This window comes from Manis javanica, chromosome 12 (genome assembly GCF_040802235.1).
Source record: "Manis javanica isolate MJ-LG chromosome 12, MJ_LKY, whole genome shotgun sequence".
Lineage (NCBI taxonomy): Eukaryota > Metazoa > Chordata > Mammalia > Pholidota > Manidae > Manis > Manis javanica.
In genome coordinates this window covers 44,125,217-44,148,435 of record NC_133167.1, presented here as the reverse complement: position 1 = coordinate 44,148,435, position 23,219 = coordinate 44,125,217, and the positions used below count along the sequence as shown (strand labels likewise).

Genomic DNA, 23,219 nt, shown 5'->3' with positions numbered 1-23,219 from the left:
GATTTCACTCATCTGTGGAGCATAAGAACAAAGCAAAAACTGAAGGAACAAAACAGCAGCAAACTCACAGAAGCCAAAAATGGGGGTGGGTGGGAAGGGAGGGAGAAGGGGAATGAGGGGTATCAGGATCAGCACATATAATGCAGGGGGGGGGCGCGGGGAGGGCGGTACAACACGGAGACAAGTAGTGACTCTACAGCGTTTCACTACGCGGAAGGACAGTGACTGTAATGGGATGTGTGTGAGAGACTTCAGAATGGGGGGAATCTGGTAACCACATTGTTGCTCATGTGATTATTAATGACACCAAAATAAAATAAAAATAACACGTGCGTCATCTCGAATAAATTAGAAAGTATATTGAAATGAAAGCCCCCGCCTGACGGCCCGCTTGGCCAATGAGCGTGCGTCATTGCACTTAGACCCGCCTCCGACTGACGGCACCCGCGGCCAATGAGCGAGCGGCTCCGCTGAGCAGGTAGCCATTGGGCGCGCGCGGAGTAACGTAACTCGGGTGGCTACGTATTAGTTGTAGGCGTCCCCACCGCCGTATTCAAGAGTTAGTAGTGTCGCGAGCTCCGTGGGTAGAAGATTCTTTCACGGCTCCGTCCGTGCTGCGGTCCGGCGTCCCTTTCTGGCCTCCTCCGGCCCGCTGTCCCGTCCGCGCAGCGAGCCCGCCGGAGCCCAGATGGTGGACCCGCGCTGTGCTCGGCTGCGCCTTCCTCCCGGCGCGCAGGCGCCGCGGCACCGACCTCTCTCCTCGGCCTCGGATCGCTTCCTTGTGCCGGCTGGGCTCCCGGGGCCACACGCCCTTTCTCGGCTCTCCCGCGGCGGGCGGAGGGCGGCGATCGACCCGGACTTGGATCCGCCTCCCCGGCCGGACCTGCGCCCGTCCAGCGCTGCCGCCTCCAGCCTGGTGCCATGGGCGGCGCGACCGGCACCCCCGCCGCCACGGGCCTGCTTTCGGTCTCGGCGGCCGCCGCGTGTCAGGCGCGCAGGAGCAGCTCGTCTGCCGTAGCGCGTGGGACCGCCTGTCCCCCGCCGACCGCCTCGCCAAGGCCGTCTAGAGCCCGGCCGCAGGCGGCTCCCGCCGCCGCGGACTTGCGGCGGAGCGTCCAGAGCGGGCCCCGCTTCAGGGGTGAAGGCGACAGCGACGGCTCTGCGGGCCGGAAGGTACTTGGCCGAGGGGCGCCGTGGGGCCCGGACGGGGCGTGGGGATCCCTGCCTCCGCCTGCGGGCGCGGCGAACCAGTGAGGGGGTGGCCGTGCGAGGGGCTGGGCGCGCGGCGCGTGGCCTGCGGGGCCAGGGGGCGACCGACACGAGTTGGGGGCTGGCGGGGCCCGGGACGGGGCCGCCGGCGCAGGGGTTGGGCCGGGCCGCGCAGACCGGAAGGTTGGCGGGCGTCTTGCCGTGTGTGCAGTTTTTCGGCGGCGGCCTCGAGGGCGAGGGCCGGGCGAGCTGAGGGTCGGGCGGGACCCGTGGCGCGGCGGTGTGGGAGAGGCCGCCGGAGGCAGCGCCTTCAGAATTAATTTTTTTCATGAGGTACCTCTCGTACTTTTTATTTGGTATTACCGATTCAATTTCCCTGCTGGTAATTGGTCTGTTCAGATTTTCTGTTTCTTCCAGGGTCAGCCTTGGAAGGTTGTATTTTTCTAGAAAGTTGACCATTTCTTCTAGGTTGTCCTGTTTGTTACCATATAATTATGTTGAGGTACTTGCCCTCTATACTCATTTTGTTGAGAGTTTTTATCATGAATGGATGTTGAATTTTGTCAAATGCGTTTTCAGCAACTATGGAGATGATCATGTGGTGTTTGTCCTCTTTTTTGTTGATGTGGATGATGTTGATGGATTTTCTAATACTGTACCATCCTCGCATCCCTGGAATAAATCCTACTTGATCATGATGAGTGATCTTTTTGATGTATTTTTGAATTCTGTTTGCTAATATTTTGTTCCATTTTTGCATGTATGTTCGTCGGGGATGTTCGTCTGTAATTTTTTTTCTTTGCTGTGTGTTTGCCTCGTGTTTGGTATTAGGGAGATGCCAAACTTGTAGAATGAGTTTGGAAGTATTCTTTTCTCTTTTACTTTTTGGAAAAGTTTAAGGAGGATGGGTATTAGATCTTCACTAAATTTTTATGAAATTCAATGGTGATAACGTGGTTCAGGAGTTTTGTTCTTAGGTAGTTTTTTGATTGCCATTTCAGTTTCATTGCTAGTAATTGGTCTGTTAGGATTTTCTGTTCTTTGTAAGTTAGCCTTGGAAGGTTGTATTTTTCTAGAAAGTTGTCTATTTCTTCTAGGTTATCCAGTTTTTTAACATACAATATTTCATAATCTCTAATAATTATTTGTATTTATGTGGTGTCCATAGTAATTTCTCCTTTCTCATTTCTGATTCCATTTATGTGTACAGACCCTTTTTTTTCTGGATTAGTCTGGCTAGGGGTTTATCTACTTTTTTATTTTCTCCAAGAACCAGCTCCTGCTTTTATTGATTCTTTGTATTGTTTTATTCTTCCCTATTTTATTTCTGGTCTATTCTTTATTGTGTTCCTCCTGCTGACTTTGAGCCTCATTTGTTCTTCTTCTAGTTTAGTTAATTGTGAGTTTAGACTGCTCATATGGGATTATTGTTCTTTCCTCAGGTAGGCCTGTACTGCTTTATACTTCCCTCTTAGCACCGCCTTGTCTGTGTCCCACAGATTTTGCGTTGTTGAATTATTGTTGTCATTTGTCTCCATATATTGCTTGATCTCTGTTTTTATTTGGTCATTGATCCATTGGTTATTTCGGAGCATGTTGTTAAGCCTCCATGTGATGGTAGGCTTTTTTGTGTTATTTGTGTAATTTATTTGTAGTTTCATACCCTTCTGGTGTGAGAAGCTGCATCATTTTGGGGAGCTTATCCGGGATAACTTCGGAGTAAGTCAGCATCCAAGCCTGCCTTTTCTTTCACTGTTCTTATAGAAGGAAGCTGTCTGTGGCACATAACATCGGGCGCTTGTCAGCTACTTAAATGGGAATAGCCTGGCTGCCGATCTCAAAGTCTCGAGTGACAGGTTCCCCTGTGTTTCTCTCAGTGGATCCCCCGTCTTCCTTTGGAGCCGGGCAAGTCACCTGAGTGGAGGCCAGGTTTCCCTGTTAGAGGCATCTCCTTGGATGTGAGGGACTGAGGAAGGCCGTGGCCTTGTGCGAGCGCCTAGGCTGAGGCTACACTTCAGCTGCTTCTCAAAGGCCTGCGTGTCTGGAATCAGACCCCGACAGCCTGACTGGGTATCCATGAGGAGTGTCTCTCTTTCTGTCTCTCTTTGACTTCCAGCCTGCTTTCTCAGGCCGCCCTGGCCTCGGAGTGAGGCAGGGGGCGTTCCTATAACTCTCTTCTAACTTCATCAATTCTATGGAACCTGATGCCGACCACCACAAGGTAGGAGATCTATGCTTCACTTTTATTCTTGTCTAAATGCTGTTCTTTTTATCTCATTAAAATGTGTCTGGGCAGCCGTTAGCGACCTAAAAGACAATTATCGTCGGCTACCCATCGTAAGTCTCCTGTGAAAGGTTTCCCTCTGTCTGCCGGTCCTTGATCCCCTGCGTCTCGATGGACCGGAATGTCGGGGAGTGGCTGAGTGGATCTCCTACTTTCCTTTCCTAATCTGCGGATTGCGAGGGCTCACCAGACTCATAGACAGTGGTCCTTGGGTCTTGGCTCCGGTTCATTGATCCGATGATGCTGAGTGAACCTCCAGCTAGGCTGCTGCCTATGTGAGAGTTGCAGATGACCCGTGACCTTTTTTCTCACAGGTCAGATTTCTTACAGTGGGTGACTAGCAGGATGATTCCCAGGCAGTGGCAAAAACTGGTGTTCCCCCATAAATGTCTGTGGCAGCCTCTGAATTTTATCTCTGGCTTTGGAGAAAGTTCCCCTGCTCCCTATTCAAAGCAGTCCTCTTAGGACTGGGCCACTTTCTCCTGTATAATGTAAATGAAGTCTGTGAGCTCCCTTCTTTAGAGACAGCTATCCTGGGGCTGTGGCATTTCCTTACCTGCCGCCACAGGGAAGTGAAACAGGCTTGTGACTCTGACCAAGGCTCTGGCAATGAGAGGTCACACATTCCCTGCACTTACTGGACAGGCAGTGGGCTCTCAAGGAATGATCCCGAGTGTACTATGCTAAAGCTTGTGCAGAGAAAACTAGGATCCAGATTAAAACTCCCAAAAGGCGTAAAGTAGGAGCACACTGGTAAGGTCCCACTAAAAATCCAGAGGTCTGAGGCGACTCTTACTTAGTGGGAAGGCAAGAGGGAAATCGAGCAAGGTGCAGGCCATGGTGGTAAGGAGTGTTGAAATCCAGTAGGCCTGGCAGAGGAGGTGATTGACTATTGTCACCCAAGCTCCAGGGCGAAGGGGACGCCCTCATGGAGAGAGAGGCTGACCAGGTGCTGGATGTGAGGCCCCACACAGGGAGCACCCTGGCTGACCTGCGGGGACCGAGGCAGGTGCAAGCCCAGTAGCGCTTTGTGCCTGTGTGCTGATGTCGCCCCTGTGACCCTGCCTGGTGGCTCATCTCCAGAGAGCATGGGTAGTCACAGGTAAGGGAGCCACCTTTTGGGGACACCCAGGGCTGGTGTGGGTTAGTGGCCCTTGGGCTTGCTGAGGTGGTAGGCCAGGTAGCTTTCTGGGAAACTGCTCCCCTCTCTACTGTCAAAGTGGAGGTGGCGTTTCACTGCATTTAGGCATTTAGATGTGAGTGAGTTCTATTTGACATGGAATAGTAGCTTTTAGAGCTATGTTTATTTCTGTTCATATGAAAAAGGTGCTGAGCCTAAAGAGTTGGGTGAAGATGGCAGGAATCTAAGAATATTTATGTCCTTGAATTTCTGTTCAGGGAAGTGATTCTGAAGTAATTTTTTACTGATGTATGAAGGTGGTGAGTAAGTCACATCAGTCATGTCGAGATGAAGTGATGTAGTAGAAATAAAGCCCCTACACCTTGGCCTGATACATAGGAGCCATTGGTGCTCTTTGCTCTCCTGTCCTGGTTTATTACGTTAACTAACTTAGTGGTTCAGAGTGGTCCCAACCACATTTCAAGCAAAATCTTTCTAAAGCTGCATAGAAACACTTGGCAGGATATCCCCAGAGGCTAGTGGAAAAATTATTCTTTCTGATCACTGTTTTTTTGCCAGTTGTTTTTTCTATCCCATGTTCCTTTCCTATTTTTGCATTTCCTGTGATTGTAGACCCATAGGGGCGGTGGTGTGCATCTCTGCTAGACGGGCCATTAGGGCTGTTCCGGGGCCGTGCTTCTGTGGGGATGGATAGCTGTGTTCTTACCTTAAATATAGCTTGTCAGAGGTGACGTATTCACGTGGGGTTACTTCTCTTATGCAATCAAAATTGTAGGAAAACCATTAGCTTTTTATGTTCTCAGTTGTATTTCAGATCTAACCCGATCTCTTAGGCATGTTATATGTTCCTTTATAATTGTAAGCATAAAGCGACAGATCACTTTTTATGTTTACCTACATCGTTAGCTGTAAAGAATTACATCAACATGTAAGTTTCATCAAATTGTGGAGCATACCAGTGTTCTAGCTTTGAATGATTCTGTGTGATCACTTAAGAGTCACTTGTGTCTGGCACACAGTGTACCAACACCTACCATCATTTGCAGGAATGTCTGCCAGTTCTAATTTGGTTTTTTTTTCACTGTTTGTTCACTTTCACCTAGGAACTGATGTTTGAGTATATTTCAGACATTTTCTGATTAGAAAATATCTAGATGAAACATAGAACCTCTTCATGGTCATACATTCTGTTCTTGTTATTGTAATCTGAGCATTTGAGTTATAGATACTCGATTTTGTTTCATTACTGCTGAAATATAGAAGTATTCTTGGAGTTTGTGAGCCAGTCACACTAGACCATTTTATGTTTTTATAAGCAGTCTTTTGAATATGTTCAGCCATGAAGTGAAATACACACCATAGTGTCTGAATCTCTACATATATTTATGATGACATTTTTTCAGAGGGACCCCAGGAGACAGCCATACCAGTGAAACAATGACTTAAAAAAGACCCTGCCAAATAAAATTATATATAATATGTAAATACGCACATGCATTCTCCATTAAACGTGAAAACTGTAACAGTTTGGAAATTATGTGTCTTCTGGGGTTAATTATTTCTCTGTGACATAAATAGTAACATTAAAAAACAGAACAGTAGAACTAGTTGACTATCAAAATTAATAGTAATTTCTAGCAGATAGTTTAAAGATAATAGGTGTTAAGCTATGAAAGTGTTTTAGTACGTTTTTATTTTAAGATAGTTTCAGATTTACAGAAAATTTGCAAGGACAGGGCAGGGTCTCGCAATTTGCTCAGGATAGGGTGGGGTTTCACAGTTTGCTCAGATCACTTTCCCCTTTTCTACCATCATTATAGTTCATTGTTATAGTTACAAACAGTGATGCTGTACTGTCACCATCCACCATCCATTGTTTCCCTCATATTTCCATAGTTGGACCCTTTCTCGAAGATCCAGTTCAGGATACCTCATTACATCCAGTGATCTCGTCTCCTTGGGACACTCTTTGTTCTTGGCGTTTCTGAGACATTCTTTGTTTTGGATGATCTTTTCCCTTTTCAAGATTCTTTGCCATTAATATTGTAGAATTTTCCCCAGTCACATTTAACGTGACATTTCTCTTGTGACTACTTGGAGTTGTGTTTTATGGGGAAGAAGGTCACAGAGGGCAAGTACAGTTCACAGCACCTCATGTCAAGGGCAAGTGCTCCTAAGGAGACTTGATATTGTTGATGTTGTCCCAGATGGCAGGATTTTTTTTTCTTTCTTAAAGCTGAGTGATGTGCCACTGTGTGTGTGTTTGTGTGTGTGTTTCACATGTTTATCCATTCATGTATCTACGGACATTTAGGCTGCTTCCGTATCTTGTCTGTTGTAAATAATGCTGCAGTGAACGTAGAGATGCATATGTCTTTTCAAATTAGTGTTTTCAACTTTCTTGGGGTAGATACATAAAGCCAAATTTCTGGGATATATGGGAGTTTTATTTTGAATTGTTTGAGGAGCCTCCGTAGTGTTCTTCACATTGGATATGCCAGTTCCCATTCCCAACAATCCGGGGCTGTTTTTCTCCACATCCCTGTCTAGTTACTTTTTGTCTCCGATTTGAGCTTCCATTCTAACAGATTTGAATTGAGATCTCATTGTGGTTTTGATTTGCAATTCAAACGGTTAGTGATACTGAGATTTTTTCCATGTGTCAGTTGGCCATCTATATGTCTTCCTTGGAGAAATGCCTGTTTAGGTCCTCTGCCCATTTTTTTAAAAAGTAGTTGGAGGAGTACTTTATATGTTTTGTATGTTAGTATGTTTTGTATGTTAGCCCCAGATTGAATATTTCATGGGCGAACATCTTCTACCATTCAGTACATTATTCTTTTGTATGGTTGATGGTGTCCTTCACAGTACAGAGCATTTTACTTGGATGTAGTCCCATTTGTTTATTTTGGCTTTCACTGTCTTCGACTCGGGAGAGAGATAAAAAAAAAAATGTTGCTGAGAGCAGAGTCAAAGAGCTTGCTGCCCATATTTTCTTCTTGGAGTTTTGTGGTATCAGGTCTTACATATAAGTGTTTAATTCATTTTGAGTTTCTTTTTGGATATGTTTTAGGATAGTGGTCCTCCTTTTATGTAGCCGTCCAGTATAACCTACACCATTTATTGAAGAGACTTTTTCAAAACCATTATTTATATTCTTACCTCCTTTGTCGTAGACTAACTAACCATGTAAGTGTGGATTTAATTCTGGGTTGTTTATTTTGTTCCATTGATGTATGGATCTGTTTTTGTGCCAGTACCATAATATTTAGAGTTTTTTTTTTTTTCAGGATTCTGACCTTCTTTATAATCTCTTTTTATTGGTGAAGGGGATAACTTGGTACATTCTTCAAATTATAAAATAATTTAGTCACAGGGATGGAAATATAGCATAGGTAATGTAGCTCATAGCATTGTAGTATCTTCTTGTGCTATGAGTACTTTGACAGAGATTGCATTGAATCTGTAGTTTGCTTTCCATAGTGTAGACATTATCACAATACTAATTCTTCCAATCCACGAGTGTGGTTTATCTTTCCACTTATGTGTGTACTTCTGTTTCTTTCATCGGTGTTTTATGGTGTTGAGCATGTAGTTATTTTACTTTGTGTAGTTAAATAGATTCCTAGGTATTTTATTCTTTCTGCTGCATTTATAAGTCGGAATGATTTTGTAATTTCTCTTTCTTGCAATTCATTCTTAGTGTATAGAAACACAACAGACTTTTGAATATTGATTTTGTATCCTGCACCTTGATTGAATTCATCTATTACTTCTAATAGATTTTTGGTGAATGCTTTGGAGTTTTCTACATATAGCATGAAGCCATCTGCAGATAGTGACAGTTTTACTACTTCCTTTTCAATTTGCATATCTTTTATTTTTCTTGGCTAATTGCTATGGCTAGGACTTTGAGTATAATGTCGAACAAAAATGGCAAGAGAGGGTATCCTTGACTTGTTCCTGTTCTCAGAGAAAGGCCTTCAACGTTGCACTATCGAGTATGATAGCTCTGGGTTTGTCATATATGTCTGTGTTTATGTTTAGGTGTGTTCTCTTTATACCCACTTTGTTTCAAATTTTTATCATAAATGGATGTTGAAGTTTGTCAAAATTTTTTTTGCATCTGTTGAGATGATCATATTTTTATCCTTCATTTTGTTACTGTGATGTGTCAAATTCATTAATTGTGGATGTTGAACTATCCTTGCATCCCCAGAGTAAATCCTGCTAGGTCATGATGCATGACCCTTTTATTGTATTGATGAAATTCCCCTTTCTGGTCTCAGCCTATATGTGACCTCCTGGAAATGACTTCCTTTAGCCTGGTCCTCCTTCCCATCATGAACTGCTATCTCAGTGCCCTGTTTAGAGACTTAATGAAACAATTGGATCTTTTCTTGTTTGTTTATCTTTTTCTCACTTTGTTAACTTTGGTCTTCCTTGCATGCTGAAGACTGGGCTTGTGTGATTGTACTCCCAGGGCCTGTCACAGCAGTGAGCATAGCACAAGTAATGAACATTATTTTGAATATTGTGATATAGTGAACTATACAACATACATACTTGGACATTCAGTAACCCAAATATATAATTGCTGGGCTTATTTCCTCCTCTTCTATACTTCCTGAAAACACTGCAGAGCCTTAAAGGAGAAGTGGGTGTCTTGTCATGTTAATGAGAGACTTTTGGACCCCACCCGATAGTTGAATCAGCCTGATAGAGTCAAACATGACTATACAGTAAAGCCCACAGCAACATAAGGGAGATGAGTATCTCTCTTATTTGGATCCTGATTCTCTGTCGGAGAGAGCTTCCACACTGTGGAGCCAAAGATTCCGTGTGTAACAGAGCTAGTCCCGAAGCCCCATACTCCACATGGATAGAACCTCCTTTATTTGGGAGCTTGCCGTGTGTATGTCTTCAGTTGGCTGATAAATTGCATTCGTTAGGGCACCTATTTTTAGAGTTCTGTGACCACTCTAGTAAAGTAATCAAATCTAAGTAGGAGGACATTGGAACCTGCAACCTCTAGCCAGTTCTGTGGAAGCACAGGTCACTGACTGGGGCCTGCAACAGGCATTTGGAGGGACAGTTGGGGAGTCTTGTAGGATGGAGCCCTTAACCTGGGGAATCTGGAGCTGTCTCCATGCAGATGCCGTCAGAACTGAGTTGAGTTCTCAGACTCCCTGCCAGTGTTTAAGAATTGCCTGGTGTCTGTGAGATACACACACAGACACACACAGACACACAGACACACAGACACACACACACACACACACACAGACGTGCGTGTATGCACACACACACACACACGGACACACACACACCCACGTTGGAATTGTGTGCACAAACTCAAAAGGTGTTGTACTATGATGTGTATGAGAAAACACATTTGGTGTCAGCATAGTGGGATTTGCTAGAACTGCCCACGCGCTCTGAAATCTGTGGTTTTTGAGGAGAAAGAATGGAAGGACAGGGGATGAGGAACTGTTGGTGCCTGGACGGCTACCCACTCACCCTTGGTATGAAGGAGCAGCTGCCGTAAAATTGGCTACTAAAGGTAAAAGTTACCAGTGGAATTTACAAATAGCAGTGGACCCACCTCCTAGGATTCCAAAATCTGTTGGTGAAGTCTTAGCAGGGGCTGAGGAGTTGGCTTGGCGGCTATGTAAGGAAATGCACATGAGTAAGAAGCAGGCTAAATATTCCTTTCCCTGGTTTTTGTTATGTATAATAGTCAAAATGAAAATAAAAGAAAGCTCTGGGTCAAGGCTTGATGCGGAACCAAGCTGGGATTTGGGTCAACTTGAGCCTCGGCCGTTAGCCTCAAAGCCGCCAGAATGGGAAAATGATGTCAAGCAACAAAAAGTACCTCTAAGACCTCTAGTCTCCAAGAACATAATGTAGGAGGAGGCAAAAGCCAGGAAATGCGTGAAACCAGGGAACATAGTGTAAGGGAACTGGCTCCCTGTGCAGACTGGTTTCCCCAGCTTCCTGAAGAACCTTTAGTAAAGTGCATCGTGAGGTCACCAGCCTGGGGGCTTTGTCTGGTTTTGAATGCCTCTGAGTGGAAGAGCATGTTTGGGCTGATACAGGACCCTGTCTCACTCTTGGGCATTCACAGATGACTGTGAGTGATCCAGACACACGGGAGGTTATATTCCTGAGGGAAGAGCCTGCTGGGCGGACCGTGTAAAAGCCACTGTGAGGTCTGTATGTCCTGAGAAGGGGGACTGCCCAACTGCCCCTCTAAATGCAGATGGAACACCCCAGATAGAAGAGCTGATAATGCTTCCTATGTGGGATTGGCTTTGCAGTGACCGAGGTAGGCACCCACTGAATGTTCCTGTTACACAGGTCCTGGTGAACGCTGAGGTTAAGGAGCCTATTACATGGGCAGCCCGTGTAACCTGACTGCTACAAAACTGAGCAGTTTGAGGAGGCTTCTCAGAGTTGTTACCTCAGCTTCCCCTCTTGGGTCCAAGAACATGAGTATAACTGGGAAGATGTTGAGTGGTAAAGAGGAGAGTCAAGGGACTCGACCCAACTGAGTGGAAATTTTCAGATGGTTATTGAAAAATTGTGTGAATCAAGCAGACGCTGCTGGGGTTGAAGAAGGGTATTAATGCAGCACTACCAGAAATTGGGTGGGCCAGTGGGAACCCCTGTTGTTGCTGCAACATTACATCAGCCTAAAAACTGCACTCTGTGTACCCCAGTTTGGAGGAATTTAAAAAGCCTGAAGGCCATGATTACAATGAGAAACCTGACCAGGAATCCCTGGGAGTGGTTGTCAGGCAGGTTAATCAATTTAAAGACAGACAAAAGTGCCAGGGTCTTCTGGCCACACCCCAGCCTGTCCCTGAGACCATTCGCATATGTGTGAGAAAAGTGGCCAGGGGGAGGAGGAAAATGGCCCTGGGACTCCTTGGTTCAGGAGCCCAATGCACTGTGATTCCAAAACCTCTTGGTGAAGTCTTAGCAGGGCCTAAGGTTAGATTGGGAGGATATGGAGATGCAGTGGCTGATGGTATTGAGGTGGAAGTTTGGATGAAAATTGGGTGTTTGAGCAGGTTTTGCTTGAGGTGGCTGCATCCCCTTTACCTGAAAATATTATTGGGGTGGATATTATGTGTGACTGGGGTTGGCTTCCCCTGCCTAGTACAGTTAAACAGAAGGTATGTAAGCCCGTCCTCAGGCCTGTTTAGTTGGACATTCTAAATGGGGAATGGCTGGAACTGTGCGAACCTGCAGAGGCAGATAACTTGACAAACATATCACCATTCTTAGGAGTGACCTGCTGGAAGCTGGAGTGCTGGTGTCCACAGATTTGCTGTACAGTAGTCCTGTGTGGCCTGTGCAAAGGTGGATGGGACATAGAGACTCTTCAAGCTTAGGTAGTGTGGGTACTGCCCATAGTCCCTCCAGTTCCAGGCATGATATCAGCCATACAGAACGTACAGCAGGTTGAAGGAGGCTGTACTCCTGGATGGACCTTGCAAATGCTCTCTTCTCTCTCTCAATTCCTGAAAAGAGCCAAGCCCAGTTTGTCTTCAGGTGGGAAGAATCCCACTTTGCCTCTGCTGTGCTAGGCGGGGATCTGAGCTCCCCAGCTTATTGTCACCACGTGGTCAGCAGGGATTTGGACTTGGTGCAATGCTTGATTGTAATAATACACGATGTTGGTGACATTATGGTAATACCAGAAACAGAGGTGCTGGCCAGGACTGATTTGAATGCAACAAGGACATACGTGACTAACCAGGGCTGGTTAATAAATCCGGCGAAGGTCCAAGGTCCTGCTCAGTGAAATTTGTAGGAATAACGTGGGCGGAAACCACCTGGGATATTCCACAAGTGTGACTATCAGTCAACTGCTGTCACTCTCCCACCAGGTCCAAACAAGAAGCCCAGCATTTTTTTGGTTTATTTGGATTTTGGAGGACTCGTATTCCACACCAGGTACCATTTGTAGCTCCTGTCTGTAAGACTCCATGAAAGAAAGCTGCATCTGAGTGGGGTCCTGAACAGAAGCGGGCCACATCAGAATTACACATGGCAGCTGTGCGCTTGACAGCATCCGGCCCTTGTGACCCCCACTCAGACATGATTTTGGAAGTGTCTGTCCCCCACACCCATGCAGACTGGAGCTTGTGGCAAAAAAAAAAGAAAATGAGCACCTCCCAGCTGTGACCCTTGGGATTTTGGACCAGAAAATTCCGCCATGCTGCTGCCTGGTACACACCACTTGAGAGACAATTATTAACATACAGTTGGGAGTTAATCAAGACTGCCTCAGTGACCGAAGTACATAAAATAATTTTGAAACCTGAGATACCAATAATGTGTTGGGTGATGTCAGGGAAACACCCTAATAGGGAAGGCAGAGCCCAGAAGAGTCCCATAATCAAACGGATATGGTTCATGCAGGGGCAGGCTGCCGGGGGGATGCAAGGAGGCCTACACGAATCCGTGAGCAGGCAGCCTCATTTCCTCTGGGACCTATGCTGGAGCCCCTGGGGAGCTGCATGGACAGTGCCGTAGGAACAGCTCTCAGCTAAATGACAAAGAGCTGCTTGGTTACAGGTGCCAGTTCCACGAGTCATGGACAGTATCCTGGTTGGAGAGCTGCTGCAGTAATACCAGAGGATAGCAAGACTGGCTGGGAGGAAGGAGAAACAAATGATCTCAGTGGGCTGAATTCTATGCCCTTTTCTGGGCAGTGACGGCAGAATGGAGCAGTGAGGAAAGCCCCTCGTGCTGGGGTTCTTATGACCTGGGACTGTGGCCACTGGCCTGGCTGTGTGGTCAGGAAGATGGGAAATGGGAAACTGGACTATGAAAAGAATGCCCGTGTGGGTGACGGCCTTATGGATTTTGATTGCCCTGGGAATTTGAGGGGCACGTTAATGCAGGCCATGTTGGTTTGCATCAGAAGAAGCCTGTCGAGGAATGGGAGGTGATTCAAGCCACCAGGTGGGCCTGCTGGTGCTGCCGTTGGAGACGGCCACCAGGGTCCATGGGAAACTGCAGCAGTGCACACACAGGCTGAGTCTACACATATTCCTCTTGCACCCTGTGAGGCACAGAATGCCAGCAAGACCAGTTCCGACTGTCAGCTAAAGAGACAGAGACTGCATTTGGCTGTGGGGAAAGTTCTCCAGTGGCCACGCCCTCCACATAGCTGGCCAGTGGGTTACATTGGATCAACACTAGTACCTCTTGGAGGCTGTATGTTGGTCGTTAGCAGAGTAGACACTTATTGTGGACTCCACTTTGCATACCCAGTGGTAGATGCAAATGCTGAAGATACCATTTAAGTTTTGAAACTGAAGATTCTGTAGCAGTTAGGACAACCAAGTTACATCTCTGACCAGGGGAGACCCTTTACAGACCATGGTGTTCCACAGAAGGCCAAGAAACATCCCATCAGACGGATGTACATGGTTGCATGTCACTCTCAGAGCAATGGTTTAATAGAAAATTGGAGCGGGCTGTGGAAACATTGGCTGCCTAAAATGGGAGGTAAAGGCACGAGGGGCTGGCTTACATGCCTTCAAGAGTGGGTGCTCACACTCAACATGAGGCGGGCAAGAGACGGTAGATTCCTCTGCTCCAGGGGATCTGGGAAAGGGGGTTTGGGAGAGGTTGCTAGGGCACTATTCCATTCCTCGCCACATTACCACAACTTTCTTTTTTCCTAACCGATTCTGTGGCTCCAGGAACACAGCTGCTTCTGAGGGTGCCAGAAGCAGTGAACTTTACCAAGCAAGAGAATGTAACCGCACCCTTAAATCTTTATCCCGTAATTCCTAAGCGCCTGCTGAGGTGAATGGTGCGTTGACCCCAGGTAGCCAGGTCAGATCTGATAGCACAGCTGTACTTACCAGTCGCCGGAAGAGCCCCCCGGCTCTGCTCGTGGGTAACCCTACCTTCCATGGTTGGGTGGGGCTGAGGGGAGGCACTTGTGAGACTGGTATTGCTGCCAGCCATCTGGACCAGCACAGAAGCCAGACCTGATGTCCCCTCCACAGGCGGAAAAATCTGTGTAAAGATAAATGGCGAATGAAGAGAGGAAGAAATTACAGCTGTGGGTATAGGGATGAATAAGTCGGTTTTGCATGGAGAGAAATCCAACATTTTATTAATACCTCAATAGAACCTCAGACCAAGAAAATCGTACCTGTCAGTGAAAGCACACCAGATGCCCCGAAGGGGGAAGCTCTGTGTTTGCCGAGGCCACCACTCTGTTTTCAGCCTGGCAAGGTTGAATGGCAGCCTGCATATGGAGTTACATCACTCTGGGAGAAACTCTGGTCATGAGATAACGTTGACAAACTGAACCAAAATAAAATGCTTGTAAGGAGTTTATAGGTCAAGTGAGTTATCACTGTAAATATGCCCCAAACCCACACTGGCGTGTGGTTAGTTTCTCGAACAGTAATTTTGACTCAGGTTGTTGGGACCAAACAGGTGTACAATATTGGGGATATTTGTGTGCAGGGACGACCATAGGTGTGTATACAGCCTTAGTAGATCCTGGCTGTTTTCCAAAGAGGTTCTACCAATTTGAATTCTCACTAACCCTACATGAATGATCTGATTGTTCCAGAACCTGGGGAGCATGTATTCCTGGTACTTTTTAATTCATCTCATCTGATTTCTGTCTTAAAACAGCTGATTGCAACTTTTATTAGCATTTTCCTGAAATTAAACAGGGTAAAGCTTTTAAAAAAAAACTTCAGTTATTTGCTTATCCTCTTTTATCTAAAGTCTCTTCTAGCTTTGGCCATATTTTTCTAGTGGGCTTTCAGTACTTTGTATTATTGGATGGTATATTTACATAATTTGGCTTGATGTCCTTTACCAGATGCAGGTAATTTGAGTCTCTCCCACCCAGGCTTTCCACTGCTCTATCTCACTGGTGAATTTTGATAAAAGCCAGCTCATAATATATCTTAATATGATCCAGTTTGTCATTTTCTTCTCTCTGTGTTTCTCGGAATGAGAAGGAAAATTTTTTTCTCCTCATTGTGAAATGAAAGAGCTCTGCTGTGTTCCAAATTAAGGCTATGGTTTGTGTTTATGTTAGAGCTTAAGTTAAGAAATTAAATTAAGAAGTGATTGATTCCAGCAAAGGCTGGATTCCTGAATGGCAAGACAGTTGACAACAAGTATCTCAACAAAAGTGCAGTGTGAACAATATTGGAGATGTCAGGACAGAGTGTTGTGAGAGTGGGATGTGATTGAAAGAGGAGCAGAGGGAATGAGGGGTGAGGAATTAATACCACAGGTGAAAATACACAGCATGCTCCCCACTGATGAAGGACAGCAATCCACAGATGCAGTTTACATTCTCTAAGCACAATATTTACACTCTACACCATAGGGGGTTGCAATATGATCGAAAAACCAGAATTCCATACAGACTGTAGGGAAATCAGAGGCAAAATAAGCAAGAAAAAGGCTGATAGGTGATGTCTAAACATATATACATAAGGCAAATATATCAACACAGAACCATTTTTAAAATGCTAAAAGAAATTTTCATGTCAAACCAGAATTCTACACCCATCAGCAGTATTAACCACAAAGATGTTCTAAGAAAAAGTTAAAGTGATACACTTCATAGTTGGCAGCCTTGAATTAGAAAAACTACTAGAGTGAGTTCTCAAGTCCAAAGGAAAGTAATCCCAAGTTGAAAACCGACAATGCAGGGATAAATTAAGAGGAAAGGACCAGGCAATTTATGAACAGAGGTGAATTTTCATCTATGAGTTCTAGAATGAACTCTTGTGGAGATTAAACTATGTAGAATTAAAATGCATGATAACAGTAATAAAAGGAAGGTTAGGAGAATTGAAAGTGTTCTAAGGTATTAGTTAGCATTTGGGAAAGTGGTAAGAGTAATTTTATTAGACTGTCTTCATTTTTTTAAGCTTATTTATTATTTTTATTTTGGTATCGTTAATGTGCAATTACTTGAACAACATTATGGTTACTAGACTCCCCCTGTCACCAAGTCCCCACCACATACCCCATGACAGTCACTGTCCATCCGCGTAGTAAGATGTCATAGAATCATTACTTGTCTTCTCTGTGTTATACTGCCTTTCCCATGTACCCACTTTCCAACCCGCTACATTATCTGTACTAATCGTAATGCCCTCTTTTCCCCCTTATCCCTTCCCACCCATCCTCCCCACTCCCTTTCCCTTTGGTAACTGTTAGTCCATTCTTGGGTTCTGTGAGTCTGCTGCTGTTTTGGTCCTTCAGGTTTAGCTTTGTTCTTATACAACACAGATGAGTGAAATCATTTCACACTTGTCTTTCTTCCCCTGGCTTATTTCACTGCCCATAATACCTTCTAGCTCCATACATGTTGTTGCAAATGTTAGGATTTGTACCATATAATTTTTCATAGTATTTTATAGGAATTATTTGTATCTCTGTGTTTCTGTAGTGTTTTTTCCATTCTTATTTTTGATTCTGAAATTTGTGTGTGTATACTCTTTTTCCTGATAAGTCTGACTAGGGGCTTATCTATTTTGTTTATTTTCTCAAAGAACCAGCTCCTGTTTTCACTGATTCTATTATTTTATTCTTGTCCATTTCATTTATTTCTGCTCCAATTTTTATTATGTCCCTCCTTCTGCTGACTTTGGGCCTCAGTTGTTTTTCTTTCTTTCTTTCTTTTTTTTTTTGTTGTTCTTCTAGTTTCATTAATTGTGGGTTTAGACTGTTCATATGGGATTGTTGTTCTTTCCTGAGGTAGGCCTGTATTACAATATACTTCCCTGTTAGCACTGCCTTCTCTGCGTCCCACAAATATTGCGGTGTTGAATTATTGTTGTCATTTGTCTCCCTATATTGCTTGATCTCTGTTTTTATTTGGTCTTTGATCCCTTGGTTATTTAGGAGCATGTTATTAAGTCTCCATGTGATGATAGGCTTTTTCATTTTCCTTGTGTATTTTATTTCTAGTTTCATAGATTTGTGGTCTGAGAAGCTGGTTGGTACAATTTCCATCTTTTTAAATTTACTGAGGCTCTTTTTGTGGCCTAGTGTATGATCTATTCTTGAAAATATTCCATGTGCAGTTGAGAAGAATGTGTGTCCTGCTGCTTTAGGGTGGAGAGTTCTGTAGATGTCTGTAGGTCCATCTGTTCTAATGTGTTGTTCAATGCCTCTGTTTCCTTATTTTCTGTCTGGTTGATCTGTCCTTTTTGAGTGTGTGGTGTGTTGACATCTACTAGAATGAATGCATTGCATTCTATTTCCCCTTTTAATTCTGTTAGTATTTGTTTCACATATATGTAGGTGCTCCTGTGTTGGGTGCATAGATATTCATAATAGTTATATCCTCTTGTTGGATTGACCCCTTTATCATTATGTAATGTCCGTCTTTGTCTCTTGTGACTTTCTTTGCTTTAAAATCTATTTTGTTTGATACAAGTACTGCAACACCTCCTTTTTTTCTCCCTATTAGTTGCGAGAAATATCTTTTTCCATCCCTTAACTTTTAGTCTGTGTATGTCTTTGGGTTTGAAGTGAATCTCTTGTAGGCAGCATATAATTGGATCTTGTTTTTTATCCATTCAGTGACTCCATGTCTATTGATTGGTGCATTCAGACCATTTACGTTAAGGTTGATTTATTGGTAGGTATCTACTTATTGCCATTGCAGGCTTTAGATGTATGGTTACCAAAGGTTCAAGGGTAATAACTTCCTTACTAAGAGTCTAACTTAACTCACTTAGTATGCTATTCCCAACAGAATCTAAAGTGTTTTTTTTTCTCTTCTCCATTCTTTATATAATAGGTATTATATTCTGAACTCTTTGTCTGTCTCTTTTTATTACCTCTGGTGTGGGAACACTTTCGTCTATAACAATCCCTCCATAATACACTGTAGAGATGTTTTGTGGGAGCTAAATTCACTTAGCTTTTGCTTATCTGGAAATTGTTTAATCCGCCTTCAAATTTAAATGATAATCTTGGCAGTTAATGTATTCTTGGTTCGAGGTCCTTCTGCTGAGAAGTGTGATGGTAGCCTGTGGTTTTTTCGTTTGCATGTGATCCAATTTCTCTCTCTGGCTGCTTTAATATTCTCTCTTTATCCTTAGTCTTTGCCATTTTAATTATTATATGTCTTGGTGTTGTCCTCTTTGGGTCTCTTGTGTTGGGAGATCTGTGAACTACCATTGCCTGAGAAACCATCCTGTCCATATTGAGGACGTTTTCAGCAATTACTTCTTCAAAGACACTTTCTGTCCCATACCCATATTCTCTCTCCTTCCTCTTCTGGTACCCCTATAACATGAATATTGTTGTGTTTGGATTGGTCCCATATTTCTCTCAGTATTCTTTCATTCCTAGAGATCCATTTTTCTCTCTGCTCCTCACCTTCTTTGTATTCCTCTTCCCTAATTTCTATTTCATTTATCATCTCTTCTACTGTATCTAATCTGATTTTAATACCTTCTATTGTTATGTTCAACGATTGGATCTCTGTCCTAAATTTGTTCCTGAGTTCTTGAATATTTTTCTGTACCTCCATGAGCATGTTTATGATTTTTATTTTGTAATCTCTTTCAGGAAGACTTAATTCAGTGTCACTCGATCCTTTCTCTGGCATTGACATTTGTCTTTGTTACAGGTTCCTTTGACGTTTCATATTAGTATTTGGTGTCCTCTAGTGTCCTGCAGCTGCTCATCTGCTGGAGTGATGTTGGGCGTCAAAGGGGAGTGGTGCTGGTGCCTTGTGGGAGGAAAGGTCTGGTTCCAGTTTCCTGGCTGCTGTGCCTTGCTCAACTACCAGAACCAGTGGCCGAACACACAGGTGTGAAGCCTCTATGCTTTGTGTTTGTAGATGCTATAGGTCGGACTTCCCTCTGACTGGCCTGCTGGTTTGCCAGACAGGTGCAGGCTAGCTGGGAGGAAGACACAGCAGGCTGCATATCACAGTGGGGGGCCTTGGAGCTGCATCCAGTGGGATGTAGCGAGTGAAGATCATTTAAGTTCCCAGCCTTCTGGGCAGAGTACACTTGCACAATTTTGTCTACCTGTCCTTTGTCCTGAGCAGGAAGCTCTGTGCAATCCTTGCCCCTTTAGCAGCCCTCTCAGTTTTAGGAAATCTTTCAGACTGCCCATCCAGATCAGCCGGATATGAATACCTGTTTTCCACAAGCAGCTGGAATCTCCATCTCTCCAGGTATTCCACCTGTCTTAGCTTTCCAACCCCACTAATCACCAGAGCACCATGCAATGTAGCTTCACGCTCCCAGAACAGATCTCCAGGGTGAGGTGTTCAGCAGTCCCAGGCCTCCACTCCTTCCCTGGTCTGTGTCTCTTACTCCTACCGATGGCCTGGAGTGTGAGAAGGGCTTGGGTTCCACCGCATCATAGCTTTGGTACCTTACCCTGTTCGGTGAGGGCTGCTCTTTTTCTCCAGATGTATGCAGTCTGGTGTGGCTATCTTTCCTGGTACTCTTTCAGGATGAGTTTAATTAATTATTGTTTTGTATCATATATGGTTTTAGGAGGAGTTCTCTGTCTCACCTTTCACACCACCATCTTTAATCCCTAGCTAGGCAATTTTTCAGGGATGAGGGGAGGAAGTTGCCCAGGGGGCTTCCCTGGGAACATGTGCTGGGAAGCTGCGGTGGCCAGCCACCCCTGCATCTTGAGATGCCTCCGCTAGGCACCCAGGTGGCTGTGGTTCCATGCAGCACTGCACTGTGTTCATGGCCATCCCCGTCCCTAGAAAGGCCGGGTCTGGTGAGGATGGACCCACCTCTTCCTGGAACCCTGTGGCTACAACTCTGTGGCTGACAGCACCCAGGCAGCAGGTGGCATCAACAGTGCGCGAGGCCACCTGCACGAAGGGGAGCATCCTACACATGGTGGGGCAGCTCGCCTCTGTCCAGCGGGCCACAAGCAGAGGGGGCGCCACATTACGAAGGTGGCCACGTTGGCTTCAGCTATGTACGGGTCCTTGAGGATGTAGAGGCAGCCTGGGGAGCTGTCCACGTCTGCCCATGGAAGAGGTGCCACAGCACCTACCTCAGCAGAGGCTCAGGATGAAGGGGATCAAGAAGCATACTAGGGTCCTGGGGCGTAGGGTGCCGCCTGTCTGAAGGGGATCTCTCCTCCGCACGGAGCCAGGATACCAGCAAGGCCACGGGCCTGATGACAGCTGCTACAGGGCCACACAGGTGAACAGAAGAGGCAGGTTATCCTGGGTTCCCCCCATTATCCTGCTTCCACCCCATCTGCATTGAACTCTGTGCTCCGGGCCCTGGGCAGAGGTTCCTGTCAGTCACCAGAATCTGGGGGGTGCCTGTCATGGTAAGGCTCATGGGCATCACCTACTGACGGAAGAGGAGGCTGGGTCCCAGAGGGGGAGGGGAACCACCCTTCAGTCTGACACAACTTGTTGGCAGTGAAGCTGGGCTCCCATCCCCACCCATCTTTAGGACACCCCCACACCCAACACAGCCCGAAGCTTCCTTGAGGCTTAACAGCTGCCCACCCCTTGCTGATCACACCAGCCCAGAAACTTACCTGGCCCTGGCCAGTAAGTTTAAACGTGCGACGTGAAGAACTACAGTCCCTTTCCCCCGGCCTCCTGGCCTGGGGGCTCCAGCTGGCAGGACAGGGTGTAGCTGCAGGACAGAGGGCCGCCTGTGAGCCCCTAGAGCCACACGTCAGGGTGCCCTTCTCCCAGAGCCTGCCGGCAGCTGCAGCCCATGCCTGACTCCTGCTGGCCTCACCTCTGCTCCTCATGCAGGGACTCCCCGGCGTGGAGAAAGGATACAAAGTGCTCCTCAGGCTCCAGTTCATACAGCACAGCCAGCTCCCTCTGCCTCATGATCTCACTTTGGATGATAGCGACCTGGGGCAGAGCAAGGACAGGGTACAGAGAAGTAGGGGTGTGAGGAGTGCGGCTCTAGGATGGTCCCGGATCTTTGCTCACGGGAACCCGCCTTCCTTCTGATGTCATCCAGCCCTGCCAGTTCCCACTGTTGTGTCTCCAGCTCCTCCTCCAGGAAGGGGGCCTTGATGCCACACCCCATCCCCCACCTGACAACGCCTTGAGTGTCCTCAGCTCTGCATGTCTTAACTCTCTCAAGACTCATTAGGCCCAGGGGATGAGCTGGACAGGGTCCTGCCCAGGGAATCTTGACGGTAGGAAAGAAACCTACTTTTCAGAAAAGTGCATCAGAAACAGCCCCCAGATCCCAGAACAAGTCCAGAACACCCCCACCCTTTCTCAAGTTGAAGGACCACCAGGGCCCTGCAAGGGGCAGGCCTGCCCAGAAACAGCACCCGGCCCTGGCCTAGTCTCAGGCCTACCGAGATGCAGGGACTGGACTGGGGAGCTGAGGCCTCAGGCGGAAAGGCACTGCCAGTCCCTGATGTGCTTTCTACCCTGAAAGAGCAACATCCCTCCCCCTGGACAGGGCCTGAGGAGGAGGCCAGTCCTGCTCAGAAGCTGCCCCCTGTAGTCCTCAGCCCCACCTGCCCTGGGGCCAGGACTGGGGCTTAGGTAGGTCCTTCTGACACTCCTCTCCAAGAAGCGCAGCTACTGGAGTGGAGGGGAGACTCTCAGGAATGGGGGCTAGCCTGGTGCTGGGAGGTTTGGGCTCGCTGTGGACACTCTCCTCTGTAAAGCTGACCATCCTGTCCCCACCGTGCCCCTCTGGGCTCACTCACGTCCTCATGGTGTTCCAGGAGTTTGTCTACAGGCACATCATCCGGAAACATTCCGAGGAAGGAGACCATGTCCTGTGCCACCAGGGTGGGGAGGTGATGAGTTCCCGCCTGCCTCAAGGGCGCCCACAGAACCTCCCCTGAACCCCACACCTGCAGCCCCCAGCTCCCTTGAACCACCCTGTGCTGTGTCGCTCTCCTCGCTTCGCTCTGCACTCCTCTTTCCAGGGCTTGCTTTTGGCCAGTCTCAGGACCTGTGGTCCCTGTACCTGTCCTCCAACTTCTACCTGTACCCAGCTGCTCTCGCCCTCCTCCTGGTCACCCCAGTGCTGGCAGCTCAGTGCTGGTGGCACCAGAAGCAGGTGGAGCGTCACCCCCACTGCCCCGACCCTATCCACGCCACTCTCACCTTCCTCTTCCTCTCCTGGGGTCCCATCCCACGTGGCCTCCCACAACCAGACCTTGGTTGATGGATGCCTTGCCCAAGTCCCCTGGCCCCTGTGCTGTCCCCACCTCCACCAGGTTCTCAGCCTAGAGCGACCCCAGCTCCAGCACACACAAACCCATTGGTGTCCTTGGGCCTCGGCCTGCCACCCTGAGAGGGTCAGGGGAGATCCCTCTGTCTCCTAGGGTGCCCTGAGGTCTCACAGTCGTCACCTGGCTATCAGCATGGCTCCCCTCACATGACCAGGTGTGGTGGGAAGAAAGTTGAAGCCCATCTTTTGCTACCTTGACCCTGCTCACCAGGGAGGCCCACACCCCAGGGTGAGAACAACCCTCCATGTCCAGATGAGGAGCCCGAGGCCACAGAGGGGGCAGTGACAGGCTGAGGGTATGCAGGGGAGAGGCTGAGCTTGCTCAGTGACA

At 46.6% G+C, this 23,219-nt stretch overlaps 1 protein-coding gene across 9 annotated transcripts in view; it reads left to right on the top strand.

The window, feature by feature from the left end:
* The first annotated feature begins 358 nt into the window (after positions 1-358).
* Positions 359-23,219, top strand: part of FSIP2 (fibrous sheath interacting protein 2) — a 203,027-nt gene continuing 180,166 nt past the window's right edge. For 5 of the 9 annotated variants that reach the window (XR_012123651.1, XR_012123650.1, XR_012123652.1 and 2 more), the window contains exon 1: positions 364-1,173. Coding sequence is in view for 4 of the 9 variants with exons in the window: in XM_073218550.1 (XP_073074651.1) it covers positions 922-1,173 (252 nt within the window). In the remaining 5 variants the exon portion in view is untranslated. Of the gene's footprint in view, positions 1,174-23,219 lie in introns of all 9 variants that reach the window. The other 4 variants (XM_073218551.1, XR_012123653.1, XM_073218546.1 and 1 more) reach the window with 4 other exon arrangements.